The 27,592-nt window shown below is 32.7% G+C and overlaps 2 protein-coding genes across 2 annotated transcripts in view; both read right to left on the bottom strand.

The window, feature by feature from the left end:
- Positions 1–11,517: 11,517 nt before the first annotated feature.
- On the bottom strand, positions 11,518–23,108 carry LOC145316490 (uncharacterized). Its single transcript, XM_080157054.1, has 3 exons — positions 23,015–23,108; positions 16,445–16,651; positions 11,518–13,347 (listed from the first exon to the last, which is right to left on the bottom strand). The coding sequence occupies exons 2-3, from the start codon at positions 16,484–16,486 to the stop codon at positions 12,955–12,957; spliced, it is 435 nt and encodes a 144-aa protein (XP_080013180.1). The 5' UTR covers positions 16,487–16,651; positions 23,015–23,108; the 3' UTR covers positions 11,518–12,954.
- Positions 23,109–23,930: 822 nt separating this feature from the next.
- The window catches only part of LOC145315399 (uncharacterized), a 36,985-nt gene continuing 33,323 nt past the window's right edge, over positions 23,931–27,592 (bottom strand). Inside the window, exons 4-6 of the mRNA XM_080155382.1 lie at positions 26,862–26,957; positions 26,503–26,649; positions 23,931–24,089 (exon numbers count right to left, since the gene is read on the bottom strand). Coding sequence (XP_080011508.1) covers positions 23,931–24,089; positions 26,503–26,649; positions 26,862–26,957 — 402 coding nt within the window. The remainder of the gene's footprint in view (positions 24,090–26,502; positions 26,650–26,861; positions 26,958–27,592) is intronic.

Below are 27,592 nucleotides of genomic sequence, written 5' to 3'. Positions count from 1 at the left end.
CCATTCAAAACATACCTTTTTTGACAATAACGTTTTGTAAGGTTTAATAAACCTATTGATCAGATTTTTGGAGGACTGATTCCTATTACAACAAGGTACAATATTTTAAGCGAAGCATATCTATAATATTAATATAAAATTTAAGTATGTCCATAAACAGTAGTCTGTATTTAAGAAGTTTACCTTTTAACGTACAATTTTGACAAAACTTTTATACATTTATGTTTTGCTTTTATATATAAGAAAATAATTCCATTATATTTAAAAAATTGTTTTTAAAATTTTATTATCATTCTTTAGAATATTTAGAAAGGATTTAGTTAATATGCATAATCTTAATTATGAAGAAAATTTTTTTACTTTTTTATTCCTTCTCTTTTCTTCTTATTATTTCCTTTATATCATATTTAAAATTGTTTACATAATACAGTTTTAAAACATATAATAAATCAATTTATAGGCCATTGTCTTATCCTTTTAGATCCCTGGGTCCAAGGATATTTCTCTAATATAGCTTTTATTGTTAAGCTCCTAATATAGCAGCAGAAGGTTTTATTTTTAACCAGGGGTTGCTATTTAGCCAATTAATTCCATTTGAACGTGCCGAAAATTAAATATTTTGTTGGAGTAAAGTTGGCAAAAAATTGTTTTAATTGCAAGGGAAGTGGGTATGAAGGGGAGAAAAAAAGGGAAGGGGGTTAGGTTAGGGAGTGTAAACACCCAAAAAAGAATATTCAATTAGGACTTTTATTAAAGGTCCACTGATTTGCATGATGGTTACTTTTTGCAAATTAGGTACAATTTAGAAATCATATCAACTCTATATTCGTTATCAGAAAGTGTGTACGTCCATTTAAAGTGTTTATGTTCATTTGGCATATCGTCTAATTTTTGTCTAATGGATGTTGTCATCTTCATTTTTAAAAGCGAAGCTTATCTATAATTAGGGTCGGTCCGTCCGTATGTCCGTAGGCATGTTTGAATTGTCCTATTGATTTCAAACTTTGCGTGGTGATTCCTGTATTAGTTAGGTACAATTTATAAAGCGTAGCAACTGTATAATCATTACCAGAATGTCCGTACGTCCATTTTAAACATGTTGATTTTTTCCTTTTTAACAACAAATTTTTATGTGATCTAATTGTTCTGATTTTTGGTATACTGATTCCTGGTACAACAAAGTACAATATTATAAGCGAAGCAACTCTATAATCAAGTCCTAAAACGTAAGTATGTCCTAAATATATCTTGCATTTAAGCAGTTTTTCAACAAATTTACTTACAATTTTGATTCGACATTTATACATTTATGTTCTGATTTTTCAATTCTGACACTCTACAATAGCTAATTTTTGTTTGTCCTACCGTTTCAGAGCTTCGCTTTTATGGATGTTGTCATCCTTGTTTTTTTTTATATATATTTGTGTGTTTTTTTTGTGTTTGTGTATATGTGTTTATAGTTAAGTGTGTACGTGTGTATATATATGGATGGTTGAACATATAGGTATGTGTGTGTGTGTGTGTGTGTGTGTGTGTGGCATTATAATGATCTTACTATCCAACCAATAAATGTATATATTCAATTAATCATCATACATTTCCAGGGATCTAATGGGATAAGACAATGGCCGATGTATTGATGTACATCCACAATGATTATACACAAAATTACTCCTTCTGTAGTTTACAATAAATTGTTGAAACGTTTGGACACTCAATTTGATAAACCAACTAATCAAAATTTAATAATAAAAAAACCAAAGTTGTTAAGCCAACGATCAAGAAAACGTTATTATAAAACTTTGAGGGCTAGTTTAATAAACAGCTCAATGTCCCCTCCCCTTCCTGTATATACACACACTTTAACATAAACACATGTACACAGATAAAAAACAAAACAAGGATGACAACATCCATAAAAAACTAATCTTTCAAAGTATACATTATGACAAACGCGCATAAACACTATAAAAAATAGGAAAACGTCATAAAACTTTTGGGACTTCAGTAATAAACAGCCAATTGTTCCCCCTCTCTTTGCCTTGGAACTTAAAAATGTTGTTGACTATTTTTTTTGAAAAAAACTTCTTTAGTAAGATTTTGTTAGGTATGTGTTTGTAAATGATATTTTTATACAAATACAACCATATATATTTGAGTTGGACATGCTCAAATTTTATTTTTACTTCTGCGTAATCCTTATAATAAAGTAAAAGGATGGTTGTCTGTACCAAAAGATCTTGCTAACCACCGCTGAACCGATATGGTTCACCTTGACAGGGTAGCTTGGGAAGATTTAAAATTATCTTGGGGGAGGGTACCACACCGACACCCTCCCGAGAGAACTCACCGAAACATACCAAAAATATTTAAATTTTCTCCTAAGGTTGCTGGACAAATTTGACGAATTTATCAAAGTCTCCAGGGGCGTAGCCGCTATTTCTCATAAAAGTATCAGAGGCCTACAAGTTATAGTTATGTACATTCACTAAGTTTAAAATGTGTTCTTTATTCTTTAGCTTCACTGTAAAGAAGACCCAAATCTATTTTGTGGTCAGCTAGATCCTCAATTACACACACATACAGATAGATATCCTTTTAATTTTACAAAAGGATTGTAAAAAGTATAAACTAAAATTTTCGAAGCTGATGATGATCGACCCTATAAAAAGCGTATTGCTCAGACTAATACAAAAACAATCCAAATTTGGACCAGGCTATCATGTAAGTATTAATATAATGATGAATATATGATGTATGTACTATGTGTCATTCTTTATATGATCGAGCTACACCAGATGACAGACAGTAATAAAATGCCGTTTTACTCGGTCGAACGCGGTCATACGCAATGTTAAATGGGTGACGCAAATTTCAGACCTCAGTTTTCGCGATTTGAGAAAATTTTTTCTTTATATCATTGCGCATTAAATAATCCTGCAAGCTTTGCTTTTATCTTATACAGAAAATAATTAAATCAAATAACGAAAACTGATATACGAAATTTGCGTCACCCTTCCAACTTTGCGTATGACCGCGTACGAACGCGAGAAACGGCCTTTAATTACTGTCTATCAGACCAGATATACTAATGCGTAAATATTGGTAAATTTATCAATATCTTATACTTTTTTTTATATTATCTCTCAGTGATGTATTTACGTTATTTTTCTGTATGGTATATTGTTATACCTAAGAAAATTCTGGATATTATTCATGTATTATGTTTTAGTAGCGAAGCAGATAATTTTTTTTGTTTGCAATTTATTGTTATTATTTCTGTATCTTCTTAAATTCAATCACTGATCAACAAAGCTGTGAGGAGAGAAAGTCGCTCAAAAAATCAGCATGTGACGTCATAAAAATGAGGGATTATCCATCCCTTTTTAAAGTTTTTTTCCTACTCCTCCTCTCCTCATCCTTCATTTTTATGACGTCAGAATTTTTTTGAGCGACTTTCTCCCCTTAAAACAAAGCTGTTTATAATGCCTATAAAAAAACGCCTTCATACAAATGACCAGTGATAGACCAATACACAAAACAAATTTTTAATGACAGGCAGGTATACTTTTGAGTTGACCAATGGTAGGTCAGTATGAAGTAATTTTTTAGGCACTATAAAAAGCTTTACATTTTGTATAAGAACATATTGAAACACAAATACATAGAGGGGTTTTCATCATTGCTTTCCCATAGTTAATCTATGTAAATTTGTTCCTGGAAATAAAAAAAAATTTCTTGGTTTTTAGGGGAATTGAATATTAGAAGCATATGTTCTTCCTCCATATGTTTTCCCTGTAGTAATTTATCAATATTTTTTTATATTAAGAAGGAAAAAATAAAAACCTACATAAATACAATATGTTTTTTTATGAGAACTTTTTTGAAAGCAATTTTACCCCACTAATAGTTATCAGAATTAAATGATTAATGGCATATTTTCTTCGTTTTGTAATGCAATTAATAGAACAGCAAAAAAAATATTTCAGTTTTTATTTAAAAAGTACAGTAAAATCTAAAATTTAAAACTTAGGTGTCAACATCTAAAAATGGTTTTAAAGCATTTTTCTTATGTTCAATTATTCAACCTTTTGCAAGAATGGCTGCTAAACACTTCAAAGTTGAGATATAGAGTTAAAATTGTATACAGATACTACAGTGTGTTTTTTTTATGAGAACTTTTTTGAAAGCAATTTTACCCCACTTATAGTTATCAGAATTTAATGATTGATGGCTTATTTTCTTCGTTTTTTAATGCAATTAATAGAACAACAAAAAAAATTTCAGTTTTTTTAAAAAGTACAGTAAAATCTAAAATTCAAAACTTAGGTGTCAACATCTAAAAATGGTTTTAGCGCATTTTTCTTATGCCTAAATCTTCTACCCTTTGCAAGAAAAAAATTGAATTTTCTGTAGTCGACTTTGGGGGGCCAGTACTCCCTCCCTGGTTGAGATATGACCTTCAAACTTTGATATGTTCTAGTACATGTCCCTAATAGTATCTATATACATTTTTAGCTCTATATCTCAACTTTGAAGTGTTTAGCAGCCATTCTTGCAAAACTAGAACATATCAAAGTTTGAAGGTCATATCTCAACCCGCGAGGGAGTACTGGCCCCCCCCCCCCCCCCCCAAAGTCGACTACTGAAAATCCAATTTTTTTCTTGCAAAGGGTAGAAGATTTAGGCATAAGAAAAATGCGCTAAAACCATTTTTAGATGTTGACACCCCCCTTAAACAAAAAATGGGAGAGCGGGGGGGGGGAGGCTTTGGAGAAGTGAAAACAGAAAACAAGAGGGGTCTTATTTTATTTACATAGGGATGGATACCGTACCCCTAAATTAAAAGGGGCTGTGAATTTTTATACTCGAGACCCCAATTAGCTAATATGGGAGGGTGTATCACTGGGGTAAAGACACCTTTCAAGGGAGTTGTAGAGGGGGTGGACACTTAGTTGATGTATTTCACCCCCTTTAGTTTTTCCAAGGGGACGGACACATCATCTTTTACACGATTGTGATTTATAAATAAATTTTCAAACTTTAGCTCTAAGACCATAACTTGAAAATCCGTATTATAAAGTAATAGGATGTTTGTCTAATTGTTTGTTTGTCTGTTTGTACTAAGGGATCTTGCTAACCGCTGAACCGATGTGGTTCTTCTTTACAGGGTAGCTTCTCATAGGTTCTGGGAAGGTTTATAACTATTTTAGGGGAGGGTACCAAAGAAATCACCACTTTAAAAAATTACCCCCCCCCCGCCCCACAAAAAAAGAATTTTAATTGAGTTATTAAATTCAACTCTCCCCTCCTCAAGTCCCTAGGGGGTATGTCGCTCGTTATATATATTGCCCTATTCATGATAAATAATAAGTGGGCCATGAAAAAAAAAAGATAGGGATGGAACGGTGCAGACTAATATCAATTGATTATCCAAACCAATGATTTGAAAGAAATCCTCATTACGATACATTAAACATATTCAACATATTCATTTTTATCTCCCCAATATTTTTTTTTGTTTGTCTGTGTATGATGATATGGTCTATTTTATTAATTAATTGTTGATGATGATTTTTATGAGGAATAGGAAACTGTCCCAATTTTGTATAACTTTTACGGAACAAGTTCCAATTACGTCATATTTTTCTTTCCCGAAAAAGAGAAGGGGGAAAGAAAAAAAAGGGAAGGGGGGAAGAAAAAAGAGATGGGAGAAAAGGGGGTTTTCCCCATCTCTTTTGAAGAGATTTTCTTCCCCCCCTCCCTTTTTCGGGAAAGAAAAATATGACGTAATTGGAACTTGTTCCGTAAAAGTTATACAAAATTGGGACAGTTTCCTATTCCTCGATTTTTATTTGCTGTATAAAGGAAAGAAGGAAAGTGTCACGTGTGACGTCTTAAAAATACGTCTAAATCCACCTCTTTTTTAGGGGTTTCCTTTCCCAATTCACCTCTCATCCCTCCTTTCTAGACGTATTTTTATGACGTCACATATTAAACTTTCCAGCGCATTGAAAATAAAACTTGTAGGTAATACTAAGAAAGAGGTTTTTCACATGAATTGTAAAAAATCAAGATTATGCATTTTCAAGATGATCAGTTATTCGGATCTACTGCAGTTCACGGTAGAATATTGCTTGTAAGCAATATTTCCAAAAATCTATGAATTTTAAAGGCTGCTAGCTGACAAACGACTGAACGTACAGATCATACCCGCTCACCATTTTAAGCGGCATTAGAAGGCCTACAAATAATCTGGAATAGTCAAGATCCAATTATGCACAGGGAAAGCTTCACTGAAGAAAAAACACGTATAAAATAGGTCTTTTTTACGCATTTCTCTGCACTGCGAGATAATTATGCATTATTAATTTATGGCTAATCCAGATTATTTGTAGGCCTTCTTGTGCCGCTTAAAACAGTGTGCAGGCATGATCTGTACGTTCAGCCCTTTGGCAGCTAGCAGCCTTTAAAATTCATAGATTTTAAGAAATATTGCTTACCAGCAATATTTTACCGTGAACTGCAGTTGATCCGTTAATTCTTTCAACCCAAAAGAAACAGAAGACTAAATCGTCCTTATAGTACTGACGGCGTACTGATCAGACGCTAGCTGTAGAAAAGCGAAGCTTTTGAAAATTATTATGTTGCGTATGCATTTTACACAAGGGAGGAAGGGGACAATGGGATGTTTATTACAGTTGTCCACAAAGTCCAAAAATAACAGTCCAAATATTCATTGATTTGAAAACCTTGAAGCATTATTTTTCAACAACTAATTGTAATCTACAGAAGGCATAATTTTATGATCATCACTGGGAATGGTTATCAGTTTATCGGCCATTGTCTTATCCCTTTAGATCCCTGATTATATCTATAATACAAAGTAGCTTGATGTCTGTCCGTCTGTCTGTCCGTCTGTCTGTCTGTCCGTCTGTCTGTCCGTCTGAAGCTTAAGATCTCAGTAACCGCTGAACCGATTGGGCTCTACTATTCAGGGATCATACCTACTGGTCCTGTGATGGTTTTAAGCTATTTTCTTGGGGGGTGGGACACCCCCAACCCCCCCAAAAAATGAAAAATCCCCCCCCCCCAAAAAAAACCAATTTTTTTTTCTTTTTAAAACTAAAATTAAAATAGTGGGGTCGACACCCCCCCCCCCAAAAAAAAAATTGCCCCCCCCCCCCCAAAATTTTTTTTTTTTAACTTTTCTTTTAAATCTAAAATACGAAAAATTGGTTTGATTAAACCTCTTGGGGCAGAGCCCCTAGAGGCTAGGGGCGAAGCCGCTAGTATAATATATATCCTGTAAAATTATTCATAATTAACAACAATTTGACTTTAGAGTAGCATTTGACACCAACATTTATTTTACGCACAAGGAGAAAAATCGCACCTTTTAGTTTCAGAATAAACCTTCAATTTTTAAAAGCAAAGCTTTGCTATATTTAGGGTCCGTCCGTAACGGTTAACTCTTTTCGATAATTTAGACATTGTCCTATCGATTTCATACTTTGCATGATGATTCCTGTAAGGTACGGTTTAGGAAGCGTAACAACTCTATAATCGTCACAGGAAAGTCCGTACGTCCATTGATTTTTACCCTATTATGGATGTTGTCATAAAGTTATATTAAGATGTGTCTTAAGATCTCAGTAACCGCTGAACCCGTTTTCATTTTATATACAGATGTGTTTACAAATAATTTGGCGTTATCCTCTTAGAAATTTTTTTCTCAATTTTTTAAATTTTGTAGAGAGGTTTGATTAAACCGATTTTTCGTATTTTAGATTTAAAAGAAAAGTTTTAAAAAATTATTTTTTTATGTGGGGGGTAGTCGATCCCACTATTTTAATTTTAGTTTTAAAAAGAAAATTTTTTGGGGGGGAGGTTGGGGGTGTCTCACCCCCCAAGAAAATAGTTGTAAACCTTCCCGGGACCTATGAGAAGCTACCCTGCAAAGAAGAACCCGATCGGTTCAGCGGTTAGCGAGATCCTTCGCTACAAACAAACAGACAGACAAACAAACAGATTTTCATTCAGAAATAAACAGCTAGTTGCAGACGAACGGCCGGATAATTTAAAGAGTATTAAAGAGTAACTTTATGCAAACAAGGATGACAAAATCCATAATTAGCCAAAAACCATGGTATTTAATTGACTTGAAATGTCATTACAAAGAATTGAAAGATAAATAATATGCAAAAATTGATGGAAATCACGAAACCTTTAAAAAGTAAAGTTTTATGTCTTTTTAAATATGACCGACAGACAGACGGACAAAATAATACTTGTAATAAATGCGCATATGTAAAAGAAATCAATACTAAAGATGTCAGCTGTCTATCTTCAAAAGTAGCCGAAAAAATCACATTTTCTCCATAGAATTACGGACTGACTGACTTACAAAGTGAATAATAGAGTAGGTTCGCTACTTATAAAAAAAACAAAATTATTAACATTACTTTTATTCTGCTTTATTTTACAAAAGCCATGATGATTTAGAATCTAAACATAATAATAATAACAATTTTTCACGTTTTTTTTCTCCAAATTATCATTTTCTATAAAAATTCACAAAAAGGGCTTTTGGCATTCAACATTGTGTAACAAAATATGCTGATCATTTACAATATAAACAATTAAAATTAAAAAGTCATTAACTCTACTGTATAATTTCATATTAATACTGATTGAATACTGATAGATTATAATATTAGCGTTTTCATTTCATTCTAAAATTTAAATTAAAATTTGATTTGGCCAAAACAATTTTAAAACCAAATTCTTTAGCTTGCCAATTAACTTTCAAAAAAAAATAAAAAAATTGAAGGGTAGGTTGCGGGTAAAATCTGTAAAAGTGTGTATTTAAGGCTTGAAAATAGTAGTAGAACGATAATAATCACTAAATATGTGTATTTCTTATTGAAACAATTTTTAAAAAAGTTTACATAAATTTTTATCGTTCTACTACTGTTTTTAACTTAAAACACACAACCTATACGGATTTAAACCTGCAACCTCCCTTTCCCTTTGTCGTAATTTTAACATTTTAAAGGAGAATTCTATTTGCCAGTTAAAATAGTCTTATATTTACAGCTTAATGTTAGGTTTCTCTGGGGATGCTGTGAGTATTGGTTTAAAAAATATGACGTAACAAAAAAAATTAGCCAATGAGAGTCCACTACGCATGCCGCCATTGGTCAATAACGGCCTCTCATTGGCTAATTTTTTTTGTTACGTCATATTTTTTAAACCAATACTCACAGCATCTTCTCTGGGTTTTTAATAGTCCCGCAGGGTTACGGCTTGTAGGGATTTTTCTTTTAATGTGAGATAATAGAAGAACCTTTGCAATTAAAAAAAGCATATTATCGGACGAGGGAGGGTGTTAAAAAAAGAATTTTGACTGATATTTTTTGGAATTTATGAAGCTTTTTATAGTGCCTAAAAGAAATGACGCCAACGGGCCTACCATTGGTGACTTTAAAGGTATAATTTCCTACCATTTTGGTCAATTAAAATGTATACTGGCCTGCCATTTGTAATTTAGTCTTTGTATTGGCCTACCATTAGTCATTTGTATTGTATGACGTCACTATAAAGAGCTTCTTTTGCACCGAACGTTTTGTTATTAATTGTTATTGATGATGATATTATTTTTTTAGTTAATGATGATTATTTATGAAGGACACTTGCATATTGTAACAGTTGCCAGCTCAAATATGTATATTTATATACTATATATCTTTGCAGTATGTCCAATAAATATGTATATTTATATACTATATATCTTTGCAGTATGTCTAACAAATATGTATATTTATATACTATATATCTTTGCAGTATGTCCAACAAATATGTATATTTATATACTATATATCTTTGCAGTATGTCTAACAAATATATATATTTATATAGTATGTCCAACAAAATGCTTTCATAGTAATCGTATTCTTATGTTATTAATATGCCAGTCTCCAAATTTACTAATGTTGATTCTTTTTAGGAAATTATAAAAACAACAACTTCTATTTGTTGAATGAAACTAAAAAAGACATTAACTTATATTGGTCATACTGTTTTTTCAAAACTGGTATTTTCTAAATCGATCAATAAGATTATTTTTAATTAAGCTGCTTAAGAGTAATGATTTAAGAGGATAGAAAAGTAATTATTACTCTATAAATATGAAAAGTTATATGTTTTCGGGAAAAGATTTGGAATTAATCAAACTAACTCTGTAACAAATTATGCTTTATGTTTTGGTGGCAAATTTCACAAGCAAAAAAATATTTCACATTTTGGTGTAGAGAACTTTTTGCCCTAATATCCCGAATGACGTCATATTAGAATTTTCTGTTATTCTAATATGAAGTCTTTCGGGATTTGTGGCAAAAAGTTTTTAAATTCATCCACTTTTTATAAATCACTATGAAGAGCTTTAATTTTGTTGGACACACTGTATATTATATTTCTAGCATCTGTTGAGAGATCTAGACAATATTAGCTTCTCTTCCTTCTTCTCCCCCCCTTCTCACTTTTTTTGTCCTTGTTCCTTCCCCTTTTATTATTCTTTCTCTTACCCCTCTTTGTCATAGTATGCATAGCAGGAAGTAAGGGAGGGGGCAATGGGCAATTAATTCAAGAGTTTTCGCTGAAAGGCCATGAAATCCATATTTATCCAGAAAATTTGAAGAAAATTGTAAAGAGTGTGTTAATCAAATTTAGAAAACTCTAAAATATGAAAAAAGTTCTAAGAAAAAAAGCATTCAATTAAAATAACCAGTACATCAGACTGACATAATCATTCTGTAATTAATTACTAGAAAATTCATCCCTGGAACTCATTCACCTCTTATTGCTATATTCAAAACTAACTCAGCGAGTAGCGGCAATGATGCGCTAATACCCAGAGTCAGCCAGAACCTACAAAATTCTTGCACATTCCCTTTAAGCCAGTCCCCAAAGTCTGAGACTCTTAAAAATTGAATATTCGATCCATTGTCCCCTCCCTTACTCCCTGATGTAAAAGGAAATTATTGTCCCAATAAAATGTTGAGTACATATTAAGGACAGTTAAAACTTTTAGGACATTGCACTTTCCCTGCAAATTTAACTGGCAAAGTTAGCATCCTCTTAAATAACACATTTTAATATGAAAGACGAGGCACTTTATAGTGTCTATAAAACAGGGGATAAATTTAAAAACTTTTGGCCAAAAAATCCCCAATGACGTTATATAAGAATAATGGAATTTTCGGGACATTTCGGCCAAAAGTTTATCCTCCATTTTATAGGCCCTATAAAGAGCTTCATGAAAGACGAAATATTTAAGTGAAATAATATTTTAATTACATTTCTAAAGTCATTTAATTGGTAGCACTTTTTAATACTTTAAAACATTTTTGCTTCAAAAAAAGTAAAAAAGCATTGCTAAGATCTAACATTCTTCATTTTTACACTTTTGATTGTACTGCTTAACTGTTAGTTTTTCTTTAAAAAAACACAGTAACATTTTTTTGACATTGAATTAATTATTTTATTTTTACAATTATAATACACCATATAAAAATAATAATAAATGATAAGATAATGTTTTTTTCCTTAATATTTTATCAAAGATTTCATAAATCTCTTTCAAGTATGGCCTGAAATTGATTATCATCCGGTGGATTAGATTTAGAACCGGTTCTAAGCCATACTGAAAAATCATGTATAGCATCGAATGACAGACAAATTTTCACGAAAATTAAAATAAAAATCTTAAATTTAATACCAGTTTTGTTTTCATGGGTCTTTGACCCCTCTGGTCTAACAAAACTAGTTTTAATATTATAATTTTGTTTTGATATTTGCAGAAAGCTGTCTATAATACGATGCGATAAATAACTATTTCAAACTTTGATAAAATTTCAAAAGTCTTATTCTAATATTTACCAGATTTGAATTGAAAATGAAGCTTATTTTATTTCACAATTATATCTAAAAGTTTAAATTTAACATTAAAGCTATTTTAACATTATTACAAATAATATTGATAACTGAAGCAGCTTATAGTGCTTATAAAAAATTACGTCATACAATACAAATGACCAATGATAGGCCAGTATACATTTTACCATTGGTCAATTACAATATAAACTGGCCTATCAATGGTTATTAGTATTGTATGACGTCATTTTTTCATCGACACAATAAGTTGGTTCTTGATAACTTTCCTTAATGAGAGGCATAGAACGGTCAACAATAAATTGGCCACTAAGAATGAATATCTACTAATATGCAGGAATACAACGGATTGGACAATGGCCAATAAATTAATGTACATCCCCAATAATGATACACAAATTTCCTCTTCTATAGATTAAAATTAGTAGTTTAAAAAACGTTTGAACATTCAATATAATAACCGAACTAATTCAAATTCACTTCAGTCCCGAAACCAGTTAAGGCTACGAATAAGAAAACGTTATTATAAAACTTTGGGGACTTGTGTAAAAAAACATCCCATTGACCCCTCTCTGATATCTTCTAATACACAGGGATACAGGGTAGAACTATGGACAATAACTTCATGTGTGGAATTTTAAATTTTAAGGCCTTACATTTGAGAAATTGGTGAAGTTTTATTTAAAGCCAAATATCCATTCTCTTCCTGCTTAATTAATGGTGAAACGGCTATTATAAAAAAAACATAATATATATATACTATATAATGACGGGACAGCGGAAAGTGTCATGTGTGGCGTCATAAAAATACGTCTATTATTTATCTCTTTTTTTATGGGTTTCCTTTCCCACTTCTCATCTCATCCTCCATTTTAAGACGTATTTTTATGACGTCACACATGACACTTTCCGCTGTCCCCATAATGACAATATAAATCTTTATATTTCTGAGTGAATCTTGCTTCATCTCTTGTAAGCAGCGTGGCTTATTATTGTAAATATTTATTCTTGTGTCGGCTCCATGTCCTCCTCCGTAGCCAGGTAGGAGGATGGCTCCGGGGGGCCAGCGGTTGCCGCCGTCACAACAATCTGTGGCTCTGGTCCACCCAGGCTCACGTTCACCCCCTCTATCTCCTCCTCAATAGTGGACATTGTGAAGCTAGTCTCGGCCAGGTCGGGCGACTTCAACTTCATCCGGGCCAGCTGGCTCTCCTTCCCGGTCAGCTGGTGGTGGCGCCGGTACCTGGAGCCTGGAAGGAAATGTGTTGGCGGCTGCGGCGGCGGCTGCTGCTGCATAGTTTGTGAATATGACGGGGGAGGGATTTGCTGCTGGAGTAGGGGGGATTGCTGATAGTCGGATAATTTCTCAGGCATTGAAATACTTGGCTTCGGAACCTGAACAATTATAAAATTGCGTTCGCTAGAAAAAAAATACTATTTAAAGATACTAGCGGCTGCGCTCCTATCATCTAGGGTACTTTTGTATTTAAATTGGTAGATAGTAGACTATAAAAGTTGGAAAGATTTTTAATCAATATAATAGATTTGAAATCTGCATAAAATTTTAAGGATTTTTTATAAAATTCGTTTTTTATATAATTCTTTATTTAAAGGCGCAAATACGATTTAAGTTAATAAATTTTGACCAATAGGATAGCTGGATTGGAAACTACCTACGCTCTAATTGGTTGAATGATGTACGTCACTTAAGCTTCTCCAATCAGAGCGCAGATAGTTTTCAATCCACCAATCACAGATCTCAAAATTATTTAACTTAATTTGTATTTGCGCCTTTAAATAAAGAATTATATAAAAAACTAATTTTATAAAAAATCCTTAAAATTGTATGCAGATTTCAAATCTATTATATTGATTAAAAATTAAAAAAACTTTTATAGTCTAGTAGATAGGGAACAGAAGAATAGCCTAGAACCATCCCAAATTTTTAATCTACAATCAAAATAGCTTGAAACCATCCAGGGACCTATGTGAAGATTGCCTATAAAGGAGAACTCAATCAGTTTAATAGTTTAATCTCAAAAAAAATATTACTTTATATGATAGGATAAAGAACAAGGAAGATTTAGTCGAATTTGTTTCTTATAGCAGACAGAAGAACGTTCATACTCAAACTATAGAGTAGGCAAGAATAAACTTATCCCCCTATGCTTGTGCTGATTTAAATTTGTTTTAATCTAAATTTATTTTTCTTCTTTGTTATCTGGGGCCAAGATAATACTAAAAAGCATTAGCTTTGTTGTTGTCTATTATATATATACGTATTTAAAGAGTTATGAATAATATGGAGGATAATTAGATTTGTGTCCTGTCTCTCATTCACTCCAGGGAGGGAGGGGACAATGGGCTGTTTATTACACTAGTCCCAAAAGTTTTATATTCGTTGATTAACAACTTTGGGGGCTTTTAATGAATTTTGATTGGTTGATTCATTAATTCATTGTGATATACAAAAGGGGTATTCCTGTGTTTCATTATTGGTGATATACATCAATTTATTGGCCATTGGCTCATCCCTTTAGATCCCTGCATTCACTCAAATAATCTAGGCCACTTTTAGGCTTAGTACATTACCTCTCCTTCGATTCTTAAGTGATCATACAGAGAATCCAGTGCATCATCCACGTGTAATGGGATGCGATACTCCAACACCCGCGGATATTAGGTTTAGTAACATCCACCAGACAACCAACCCTTTGATTGTACGACCTTTGTTTGAGATGTCCTAACTGTACATGGCAATGAGTTGTGCTTGTTTATGGGCCAAGGCATTCCCGCGCACCTCAAATAGCAGCAGTAGGAACTCGACGACAGCGAAGCGCTACGCGTTGAGCCACTGTCGCTGGCTTAGTATTTCACATAATTTTTTTATATTATATAGAAGAGCTATGCTACGGTAAAACATTTATAACCATTGTTATTTACATAACCTAAAAGAACCTATCAAAAGCTACTGTGAAAATACGACGATAACCCGCAAATTTGTTCTCTTTCCATGATCCGAATATTCGTATGAAGCCTATATGGCCAGACACAACTTAAGCTAACAGGTTTATAATTATTCACTATTCAGGGAGGGAGAGGACATTGGACTCTTTATTACACTAGCCCCCAAAGTGTTATAAAAAGTTTTCTTATTCGTTGGCTTAATAATTTTGAGAACTTTTAGTGAATTTTGTTTGGTTTGTTTATTCAGTTGAATGTCCAAACGTTTCAACTAATAATTGTAATCTATAGAAGGGGTAATTTTGAATATCATCATTGGGGATGTACATCAATTTTCGGCCATTGTCTTATCCCTTTAGATCCCTGATAATTATTAGTTATCAAAGCTACCAACCAACATATATAGTTTCTAATTTATACATTTAGAACGTAAATAAAAAGGATGATCTGTTTATTTAAATTATACGGAAAAACTTTTGAAAATCAACACAAACTTCTTTAGCTATGAGAGTTATTTGCATGGCTCGGCAGTCGCGTATTAGCCTTAAATTTGCATGTGTGAAAAAAACAAAATTCTGCTGGATTGTTTGTTTAGGAAAAGGCTTAGTTATTCAGCTTAATTTTAAAGTTATAATATAGCTTAATTTTAAAGTTATAATAAGACGATTTCACTTAGGTTGATTCCTATAATAGTTAAGTACGTTTTAGAAAGCGTAGCAACTCTATAATCGTTACCAGAAAGTCCGTACGTTTATTTAAAAATGTTGATTTTTAACCCCTTTGACAACAATTTTTATGTGATATAATTATCCAATTAATCTGAATCCTATTACAACAAGGTACAGCGTTATAAACGAAGCATCTCTATAATCAAGCAGTTTTGTAACAAATTTGGTTAAAATCTTATTTTGACTTATAGTTTATATTTTGCATATATAGTTCTTATACTTTACAAGTGTCGATGTTCGTTTATACTACCGTTTCAGAGATTCGCTTTTGTGGATAATGTCATCCTTGTTTTAAAGTTAATTATTTATGCCTGTCTAGCGGGATACTGGGATCTGACATCCTCCTGGGACATGGCCACCAGCAAGGAGGGATCTGTCTAGTGGGATTATATACCTGTCTAGTTGGATTAAACCTTTCTATTGGGATTATACCTGCCAAGTGGGATTATATCTGTCTAGTAGGATTTTACCTGTCTAGTGGGATTATACCTGTCTAGTAGGATTATACCTGTCTAGTGGAATTATTTCTGACTAGTGGGATTATACCTGTCTAGTAGGATTATACCTGTCTAGTGGGATTATACCTGTCTAGTAGGATTATACCTGTATAGTAGGATTATACCTGTCTAGTGGGATTATACCTGTTTAGTAGGATTATACCTGTTAAGTAGGATTATACCTGTCTAGTGGGATTATACCTGTCTAGTGGGATTATATCTGTCTAGTGGAATTATACCTGTCTAGTGGGAATATACCTGTCTAGTAGGATTATACAATATACATGTCTAGTGGGATTATACCTGTCTAGTGGAATACTGGGATCTAACATCCTCCTGGGACATGGCCACCAGCAAGGAGGAGGGATTCACCTCCGACAACAGGGGCGTAGACTTCGAGTTTGGGATGGCACCTCCACCTCCTCCTCCGGGAGTGGTGGGAGTAGTCGGCTCCGTCTCTAGACTCTGGTCCGAGCCACCGTAACGGTGCTTGCGTGTGATTGAGTGCGTCTAAAAATAATTTAGATATTTATACAAAAACACATGATATCTGTAATGTATACTGGCCTATCTTTGGTCATTTGTATTGTATGACGTCATTTTTTATCAAACACTGTAATCTGCTTCAAGATAAAAAAAAATTTCTCAAATTTTAATTAAACTTACTCCAATTGACAAAGAATAACCACATCCAAACACTATATTTAAAATGTAAAAGTAGGAATAGCAAAGAATATGGAGAGTAAAGAGAGCAAAAACGGACATAGCAAATACATATATAAATAATTAAAATATTCACACACAAATTCAGTGTTCTATCTTAAATTGCCACCGAGAATATCCCGTTTCCCCTTAAGCATGGTGAAATACAGCCATTTCGAAGTATAGAGTAGACTTGCCATTAAATAAGAACCAAAACAAAATTGTCATCATTACCATTTATGATAGGCAAAAATAAATGGTAAATATAGTCCTATCTATTTTACTTATTCTATGTCGATAATACAATCTTAAAACTTTTGTAAAAAATAGTCTAATATCCAAATAGAAAAATATGGATAGAAAAAGGAAGATTTATTTGAGACCTAATGTTAAAAAGTGCTCAGAGAAGAAACATAAAAAAGTCCGAGTCCTCCTCGCTAAAAAGAGCAAGCAAATTTATAGATGATGGGATTTCCATTAAGCTTAATCGATTCTTTTTATACTCTAGAATATACACGTCTTGATATATGTAAGGATTTTATGTTTCTACTTATGTAATACATTCTTCTTTTTAACAATCCTTATAATAAAGTAACAGGATGTCTTTCGTTCTATTTGTCTGTACCGAAGGATCTCGCTAACCGCTGAACCAATATGGTTCTTTTTTACAGGGTAGCTTCTCATAAAGGTTTATAACTATTTGTGGGAGGGTCCCACTACTACACAAAGAGAAATCGCAAAAAAACATAACTAATTAATATGACGGTCGAGAAAATATTTTTGGAAAATCGCTGATCTTGACGTAAATTTTACGTTGTGCTAGAAGCCTCTAGGCGCGTAGCCTCTAGTCAATACAATGGAGATAGTAAAACAAAATTATACCAATTATCATGCAGAAGTGTTTATTTTTAGAGTCGCAAGATTCTCTACATCTTTGGTATGTCCGTTCTTATTTTCCTTGACAATTGTGATATATGAGTCGAATTCAACTTAGCAAAATTCAGATATATAAATTACAAGGGTCTATTTTTTGTGCATGTATTAATGTAAAATAATCGAGCCTGCATTTTTAAAAATGCCCATAATGTTGTGAAATTTAGACACCGTTACTTTGTACAGCCCAATCAAGAAGAAATTTTTGAAATTTTTAAACCAACGAATGACAAAAAACTGTTATGGAATAAAAGAAAATGATGGAAGGAAGAAAAATTTGATGATTTTTTCCTAAAAAAACTCAAGTGTCTCTCATAAGAAAAGGGCATACAATATGTTAAAAAAATATAAATAATTATTGAAAGATTTGGTCAATAAAGTTATAAGAAGCGTAGCCGTAATCAACAAGCTAACATAAATCATAAGAAATTAAAATATCTTTCCACTCATTGAATATTATTTTTTTAGATTATGTTTCAAATTACACGTTAAATTAATGTGCTATCCATAAAGAAAGAATCTTCATGCAAATGAGTCGTTCAGACCAACGAACATACCCTAGTATATAGTAGCCATGCTATTCTAGTGAAAATATGATGATGCTTTGCTTATATCCGATTATAGACCCCTAGTATATTATAGCCATGCTATTCTAGTGAAAATATCATGATGCTTTGCTTATATCCGATTATGGCGTTGCTACAAAAGACCTACTCTACAAAAGACCTACCCCTACAAAAGGTCTACTCTACAAAAGACCTACCCCTACAGAAGACCTACTCTACAAAATACCTACCCCTACATAAGACCTACTCTACAAAAGACCTACGAATATATATTGTTAAATAAACATCAAATTTATTAATAAAGGAATACATAATCAATACATGGCCGCAGCGCTCGGCCCCCTGGCCTGCCTAGCCGCGGGCGCTCGGCCCCCTTGCCTATAACCTAACCTAACCTTACCTAAATATTGTAAAAAAAATATTAAAATTTGAAAAAAATCTACCAACCACTTTTTGTAAATCAACGAAATTCTAAAATATAATTAAGTTAATGTACGATAAACATTCATACATTATTACATATACGTTAGGTTAGGTTAGGTTATAGGCAAGGGGGCCGAGCGCCCTCGGCTAGGCAGGCCAGGGGGCCGAGCTCTGCGGCCATGACCTTCTAGCATTACGATTTTTTGTAGAGTAGGTCTTTTGTAGGCGTTGGTCTTTTGTAGAGTAGGTCTTTTGTAGGCGTTGGTCTGATCTTTTGTAGAACCGACGAGTAGGTCTTTTGTAGGGGTAGGTCTTTTGTAGAGTAGGTCTTTTGTAGCAACGCCCCGATTATAGACCACTAGTATATAGTAGCCATGCTATTCTAGTGAAAATATCATGATCCTTTGCTTATATCCGATTATAGACCACTAGTATATAGTAGCCATGCTATTCTAGTGAAAATATCATGATGCTTTGCTTATATCCGATTATAGACCACTAGTATATAGTAGCCATGCTATTCTAGTGAAAATATCATGATCCTTTGCTTATATCCGATTATAGACCACTAGTATATAGTAGCCATGCTATTCTAGTGAAAATATGATGATGCTTTGCTTATATCCGATTATAGACCACTAGTATATAGTAGCCATGCTATTCTAGTGAAAATATCATGATGCTTTGCTTATATCCGATTATAGACCACTAGTATATAGTAGCCATGCTATTCTAGTGAAAATATCATGATGCTTTGCTTATATCCGATTATAGACCACGCACCACCAATAATTGATAACTTAGTAGTAATGTAATTCGTCTCCAAGATCAAACTCATAAATAAAGGTATAGGACAAAGAAAAATAATAATAATTCTTTTATTCATAATGATACAAAATTAAAGTAAAACAATAGAGGGAGAAAGGGTTAAATAGCTGTATCTCCCCATCGCAACCGCCTTGTGCAACCTTTCTATTGGGCCATTGAAAATCAACAAATGGTGTGGCATATATTAACACAGCCAAGAAGCAGACGAAAGAGGTCCTTGAAAAAGGAAGGGTGGTAGTTGTCTGTAAACACATCTATACTATAGATCTGTTGATACAAAGGTATGAAAATACTATAGTAGCCTAAAATTAAAATACTGGATGGCAAATTCGAGAAGATTTTTATTCAATTGTCTTATATCTCTTGAGCTGAACCCCTATAAGAGCTTAATTATCTTAAAAGTGCTGGGAGAAGATTGGGAAGAAGAATGATTTTTCTTCTATTGACCTCTCCCTAAATTGTTTCAACACGAAGACAAGTATTTGTAGCTTATGAATACTAGAGAAAGATTGGACTTATTTTTCTGCCATTGTCCTATCTAACCTTACAAAATCTATGATTGATAATAAGAGGATGTATTTATTTAAAATTGCTATCACCAATGTAAACGTTTTGGTAGCTTGTAAATATTAGATGATGATCTAATGGAAGATTATCTCTACCTTCCTCCCTGACCTAACCTACACAAGAAAGGAAAAATCAGGGAGGGAGGGGACATTGGACTGTTTATTACACTCGTCCCCAAAGTTTTATAATAAACTATTCTTATTCGTTGGCTCAACAACTGTAGGGACTTTTATTAAAATTTGAGTGTCCAAACATTTTAACCACAAAAGTACAGAAGGGGTAAATTTGTAAGTTATCATTGCATGTGCATCAATTTATCGGCAATTGTCTTATCCCTGTAGATCCCTGGAAAAGAGAGACATCAGTCAATATTGGCAGCAAGGGAAACAAAGACCAAGGAGATGGGGGGGGGGTGGAGGAGGGGGGTTAGTATGGACAATAATGCTTATTAGTGACATTATTGAAAGGGGGAAGAAAGGAGGGAGAGGGGGAAGTATCAGGAAATTGTAAAGAAAAATATGTATTACCATAAAAATGCATTATTATTATTTATGCAAAAATAATGAGATATAATACACTGTTATATTAATAGTTAAAATAATAATTTTTAAGGTCAAATTTAATGGACTTTAAGTCTTTATGTTAAAGTTCAGGTCAATTCATTCTTTTTATCCTGTAACTTATAGAGTAGCTACGGTCGACTTTTATTTAAAAATGAAGATACATTTTTAGCAAGATACTTCTTTCTATAGATCAGTCCGTCGGTCGTCTGTCTGTCAGTCCTCCCGCCAGTCTGTAACTCTATGGGGGAAATATGATTTCTCCAATGTTATTTAAGATAGAATGCAGATACATTTTTATCAAGATACTTCTTTCCATAGATCAGTCCGTCGATCATACCAAAAATACATTGAAAAATATATGTTATTTTTTTGATGCTTTTTTTTGTGCTTCAATAGTTATGGATGTTGTCATCCTTGTTTCTTTTCCTAATCATTTATTGCTAATATGATTTTAATGGTCTTTTTCTTTTACTTAATCTTAGAGTTCTAAATGTTTTATGTACATTATTATTGTATATGTATATTAATACTTTTAGCAACATAAACATTTTTAAAAGCGAGGCTTTTCTATAATTAGGGTCGGTGCGTCCGTCCGTCCGTTACAGTTAGCTCTTTTTGTTAATTTAAACAGGTTAGAATTTCCTATCGATTTCAAACTTTGTATCTTGATTCATATAGGAGTTGGGTATAAGTTAGAAAGCGAAGCAACTCTATAATCGTTACCAGAAATTCAGTACGTCCATTTTAAACTTTTTTAACATAAACTTTTTTATGTGATAGAATTATTCGATAGGTCTGATTTTTGGAATACTGATTCCCAGGACAACAAAGTACATTTTTATAAGCGAAAGATCTCTATAATTAAGTTCTAAAAATGTAAGTATGTCCTTAAACAATATATTGTGTTTAAGCAGTTTTTTAACAGATTTATTTACAATTTTGTTTAGTTCGACTTTTATACATTTATATTCTGATTATTTAGTTCTAACACTATACAATTGTTAATGTCCGTTTGTCCTACCATTTCAGAGCTTCGCTTTTATAGATGTTGTCATCCTTGTTTTAGAGAAAATCTTTGCTAAATATCCAAAATGTTTGCTCTAAGTAAAAAGAAAATATTTTCTTGACAAAAATAAATACATAATAATGTAGAAAACAAGAATACTTTTATCCATCAGACACAAAAAAAGCAAAATAACAGCGCTTTAAAAAAGTAAGAAAATTTAAATATAGTGCCTTTCGTGGCAACGCCTCTTAAGGGGCGATTCGTCGTATTCTAACAGTAACCTTTTTACAGGTTATTTTAGAATAGGTTAGGTTAAGTTAGGTGATTGTCCCGCAGGGTTACGTAATTGGCCCCGCAGTGTTAGAACCCCTCGCAGGGGCTAGAAATATGAGAAAAGCTGCTGTGAAAATACGACGAATCTCCCCTTAAGAGACGTTGTCACGAAAAGGACTATACCCAAAAATTTTATTCAAGATTTGTTATTTCTTTCATCGTTTTATAAACTGTTTTCCGAGGATATAGAATCCACAATTATAAGATTACAACCAGTTTTTTAGGCCCGAGGTGCTGAAGTCGGGCAACAATTTCTAAAATACGTACTACTGTCGGACAATCGGACGTATTGACATACCTAGATTATAGAGTAACTACTCAAAATATAAATATATATGCGCAGAATAAAGATAAATGAACAGAGTTAGTTATAAGAAGAAAATTTTCACAGGGTATAAGAAATATATCCTCATTTGAGAAATATACCTCAGGGCTCGGCAGCCACGGCTCAGCCGCGCGTAAGCCTCAACTTAAAACCCTCTTTCGTGCCTATAGGAAATCATTGAATAGGCAGCTGGCCAAATCAGGAACAGTTTTAGACATCCAGATGATTTTTTGTGATATAAAACGTCGATTTTACTGAGGCTTATGTGCGGATGCCGAGCCCAGAAATATATCTAGAAGAAAAATTATTTTACTTTACAAAAAGCTGAAAACTACATTTAAACTAAACCTTATAAGAAAATATATTTTCCAACAATTCGCTATTTTTTTTGACTAGAGAAACATTTAAGGCATGTAGTTTTTCTTTCGGTGCAAAATCCCCGTACCTGCTGGTTGACTTACCCTGGGTTACCATGCACAGTTAAAATTCTCAGATAAAGGTCGTGCCATCAAAAAAAGTTGGTTATCTGTTAAATGTTGCTTAACCCTATATCCACCAGTGGGACTTAGAGTATTGCATCCCATTACAGACGGATGATGTCCTTGGTTTCTCTAGATGTTGACTTACCCTGGGTTGTGGAAGTCCCCGATCAAAGGATGAGACCTGGAAGCTGGACAATGAATCTATGGAGAACCAGGACGAATTGGACCGGTTGGATCCTGTTGACGAAGCAGCTTATAGTGCCCATAAAAATGACGTCTTACAATACAGATTACCAATGATATTCCAGTATATATTTTAATTGACTAATGATAGGTCAGTATATATTTGAATTGACCAATGATAGGTCAGTATACATTTTAATTTACCAATGATAGGCCAAGATACATTATAATTAACCAATGGTAGGCCAGTATACATTTTAATTGAACAATGATAGGCCAGTATACATTTTACTCGACCAATGGTAAAATGTATGCTGGTCTATCATTGGTCATTGTATTTTGTATATTTTTGTATAAACCTATGATAGGCCATTATAAAATTTAATTGACCAATAATAGGCCAGTATACATTTTAATTAACCAATGATAGGTCAGTATACATTTTACTCGACCAATGGTAAAATGTATGCTGGTCTATCATTGGTCATTAGGCTATAAAAGTTTTCCGGAATTTTAATAAATATAATAGATTTGAAATCTGTATAAAATTTTAAGGATTTTTTATAAAATTCGTTTTTTATATAATTCATTATTTAAAAGCGCAAATCCAATTTTAGTTAATAAATTTTGACCAATAGGATAGGTGGATTGGAAACTACCTACGCTCTAATTGGTTGAATGATGTACGTCACTTAAGCTTCTCCAATCAGAGCGCAGATAGTTTTCAATCCACCAATCACAGATGTCAAAATTATTTAACTTAATTTGTATTTGCGCTTATAGATAAAGAATTATACAAAAAACGAATTTTATAAAAATTCCTTAAAATTTTATGCAGATTTCAAATCTATTATATTTATTAAAATTCCGGAAAACTTTTATAGCCTATTGGTCATTGTATTTTTGGCGTCATTTTTTGTAGGTACTATAAGCTGGTTCCCTGTTGACCGGACGGAGCGACCAGATCCTCCGCTGGACACAGATGTGACGGAGTAGCTGGACCCAGAGTGACGGAGTCGGCCTGCACCAGAGGATACCTGGGGATTAAAAATTATTATAATTATTAATCTAAATTTTACCATATAAATATATCAAATGTATAGGTTTTTTTCACATTTAACATCTCTCACTAGTTTCTCAGGACCTGTTTGAGCAGCTTTCTGTTTCATAAAGAATTTTCGAATATAAGTCAGCCTAAGTAACATTTTGCTTCCTTTATCCATTTATTAAAGGGAGTGTGAACGTAAAAATTTCTCATCTGATTATCAAATCTTAACATTTTCTAAGCACATTTCACTACACTGATCAACCAAAAACGTCCTATTAACAAAAATATCCAGGAATAATGCCTTGATTTTATGGTATTTTGGGAGGGAAAAAGGAAAAAACAGGGAAAATCTGAACATTTTTATTTCTTATAATGTTTGTAGGGATATTTAACGTGTCATATATAGTTGAAACAATTTACTTACTGTTAAGGATTTATTTTATGCTATAAAATTGCCAATTAGTTTTTTTATAACGTAGTAATTAGGTAATAAAGACCTTTTTTAAATTCGTATTAATGACAAAAAAATACCTCACTGTCTACAAAGGGTTGAATCTCATAGGTTATTTAAAATAATAATATCCTTTTTTATTGTGTTGGACAATAAATAACCCACTTTGGAGAATTAGTTTACACTTTTATCAGACTGTTCATAAAGAAATATTGCGTCTTTATTTTTTACAAATTTGTAATTAAAGATGGGCGAGAGATGGGCCATCTAAAGTTAATTGGATAATAATAAAAAACCTGTTTTTGGCTTTGTTATTGTATTTGGTTTTCAATAAAAAATATTGCTTATTTTATCAATTTCTAAGTAACTATACATTGTTTTAAAGCAAGGATTATGTTAAAAGTCAGCTTAACCGTTAGGAAAAATCTAGAACTATGTGAAAAAGTTTAATTTTAGCTATAATGGGAGAAAAAAGCAATTTAATGCACATTTTATATAATACGGAAAATTTCTTCCTTTCCCTGTACCTTATAAAAATCGTCGGAAAAAGCCGTTTTTTAAGCAAACAAAAGCGCGTTTTGCTCAATCTGTGAGATATTATGAATGAGATGATGTTAAGATTTGATATTAAGATGAGAAAAATTTACGTTCACAGTCCCTTTAAAGAACTTTTTTTTAAGGTCCTTTTTCTAAAACTTGTACTTCTACCTTATAAAACTAAAACAAGTGCCAATAGAGGCCTCTAGGGGTGTATACGCTAGTATTAATAATTAGTTAACATGATCTGTGTGTGAATGATCTCGATAACCGCTGAACCAATATGGTTCTCCTTTACAATTTTTCTTCACATAACCCTAGAAAAAAATTACTCAAATCTGTCTTACTTTTTCTTTCTAAGACTAAAATTGTAATTGTGGGGGTGGGTCGACTTCCCCCACGCCCTCAAGCCACTAGAGGCCTCTATGTTCGTAATCACTAAGTATTAATAATTAAAATACATTAACATGTCTTAAACTTTTAGATTTAATAAAATTACAACACTTGCTTTTAACATTGTTGTTTCTTGTAAAATATTCATAGATTTTTAATAGATCAAATCAAATACATATTTTTTTTTAGATTCATAATATTCAAAAGAAAAAATTCTAAATATTTTTAATACAAAGTTTGGGTATCAATACATTTTTTTCAGCTAAAGTTTTAGTTTTAAATTCACCATCTGAGGGTTTTAAACTTTTACCAACAAACTTTATTCTCGGTATATTTATAAAATAATAATCAAGAGATAAATACAATTTTCAAGAAAAAGAAATATTAAGCGCATCTTTAATGCAATCTTATATTTGATAAAAAGGGGAATGGTAAATTTAAGACTTCGTTTTTCAGAGGTCATATAATTCAGTATAATTTTTAACAAATCCAGTGTAATGGAACAAAATTAAATAAAGTTGAGGGACATCGGAAAGTGTCATAAAAATACGTCCATTTTTCATCTCTTTTTTATGGATTTCGTTTCCCACTTCTCCTCTTATCTCTCCCTTTCAGACGTATTTTTATGACGTCATACTTGACACTTTCAACTGTCCTTAAAAAGGAAAACTAAATTTACCTCTTAAAAGAACTCTTAGATGTTTATTGATCAATAATAAAGTAAAACAAAGCCTTTGACAAATTGCATCTAAAAATCAATTCTTATTTGCATAATCCTACAATAAAACCCCTTAATTAAGATATTTTTATAATGTCTACCTACAACCCCTTTCCCACCTTTCATTTGATTTGTAATAGTTATTTATCGCATCGTATTATAGAAAGCTTTCCGATGATATTGAAATGAAAAATTATAAGTTTTGTTAGCCCCGGTATAATATTATTATTTTTATTTTAGTATTTGTGGAAAATTTTCTCAATACGATGCTATACTTGATTTTTCAATATGTCTGAAACTTACCTCGTAGCCTGAGACTGACTTTGGCAGTCCCGCCGAGTGATGGGATGACCGTCCATTTTGATTAGCTGGCATATAATTGTTCTTGACTCTGAGAATCTTGCATTTACACAACACACAGCACAGAGGAAGGTTACGCGTTGCCACAGCCTTTAAAAAAATGAGAGAATATTTATTTCCACGGTTGTTAAAATGAAAATTATAAGATTATTGTTAAACCCGTTAGGCAGAAGGCTCAGAACTGGTTCTAATCCAGCGGATATTATGCGATTTCGAAGCCATACTGGAAAAAATATTTTTAAAAAATCATTGGTCATTTATATTGTATGACGTCATTTTTAAATAAAGATCTTCAAATTAACCTGTTGAATATTTTTGACAAAGCAGAGTCTACAAAGAACTTGGTGACTACATGGGGATACTTGCATCACAGCCCGACTTGTTCCACATCCAATACACTGAAAATACAGATTATTAAACTAGTATCCAAACTTTTGAACCAATAATCTACATGGGGATACTTGCATCACAGCCCGACTTGTTCCACATCCAATACACTGAAAATAAAGACTTTTAAACTACCAGTGTCCAGATTTTTTAAGCACTAATCTACATGGAGATACTTGCATCACAGCCAGACTTGTTCCACATCCAATACACTGAAATAGAGACAGTTATACTAGAAGTGATCACACTTTTGAACCACTAATATACATGGGGATACTTGCATCACAGCCCCACTTGTTCCACATCCAATACACTGAAAATACAGACGATTATACTATAAGTGTTTACACTTATCAACCACTAATATACATGGGGATACTTTCATCACAGCCCGACTTGTTCCACATCCAAAACACCGAAAATAATATAGATTATAAGGGGTAAAATGTTTGTAATCATTGAAGATGTACATAACTTTATCGTTCATTGTCTTATCCGTTAAGAGGACCTGTAACCCTTGTTTTAGAGTAACTCGTGTGCTAAAGGATATTAAGGTATAAGACAATGGAAGAATTTATATATATTCCCAATTAAGATTAACAAAATCCCCTTCTATGGATTGAAATTCGTTTAAAAGTCTATACTA

The sequence above is a fragment of the Acartia tonsa genome, chromosome 4 (assembly GCF_053477335.1).
Source record: "Acartia tonsa isolate MP-2025a chromosome 4, ASM5347733v1, whole genome shotgun sequence".
Taxonomy (NCBI): Eukaryota; Metazoa; Arthropoda; class Copepoda; order Calanoida; family Acartiidae; genus Acartia; species Acartia tonsa.
Note: the sequence above shows the minus strand (reverse complement) of the source record. Positions and strands in the feature narration are given on the sequence as shown.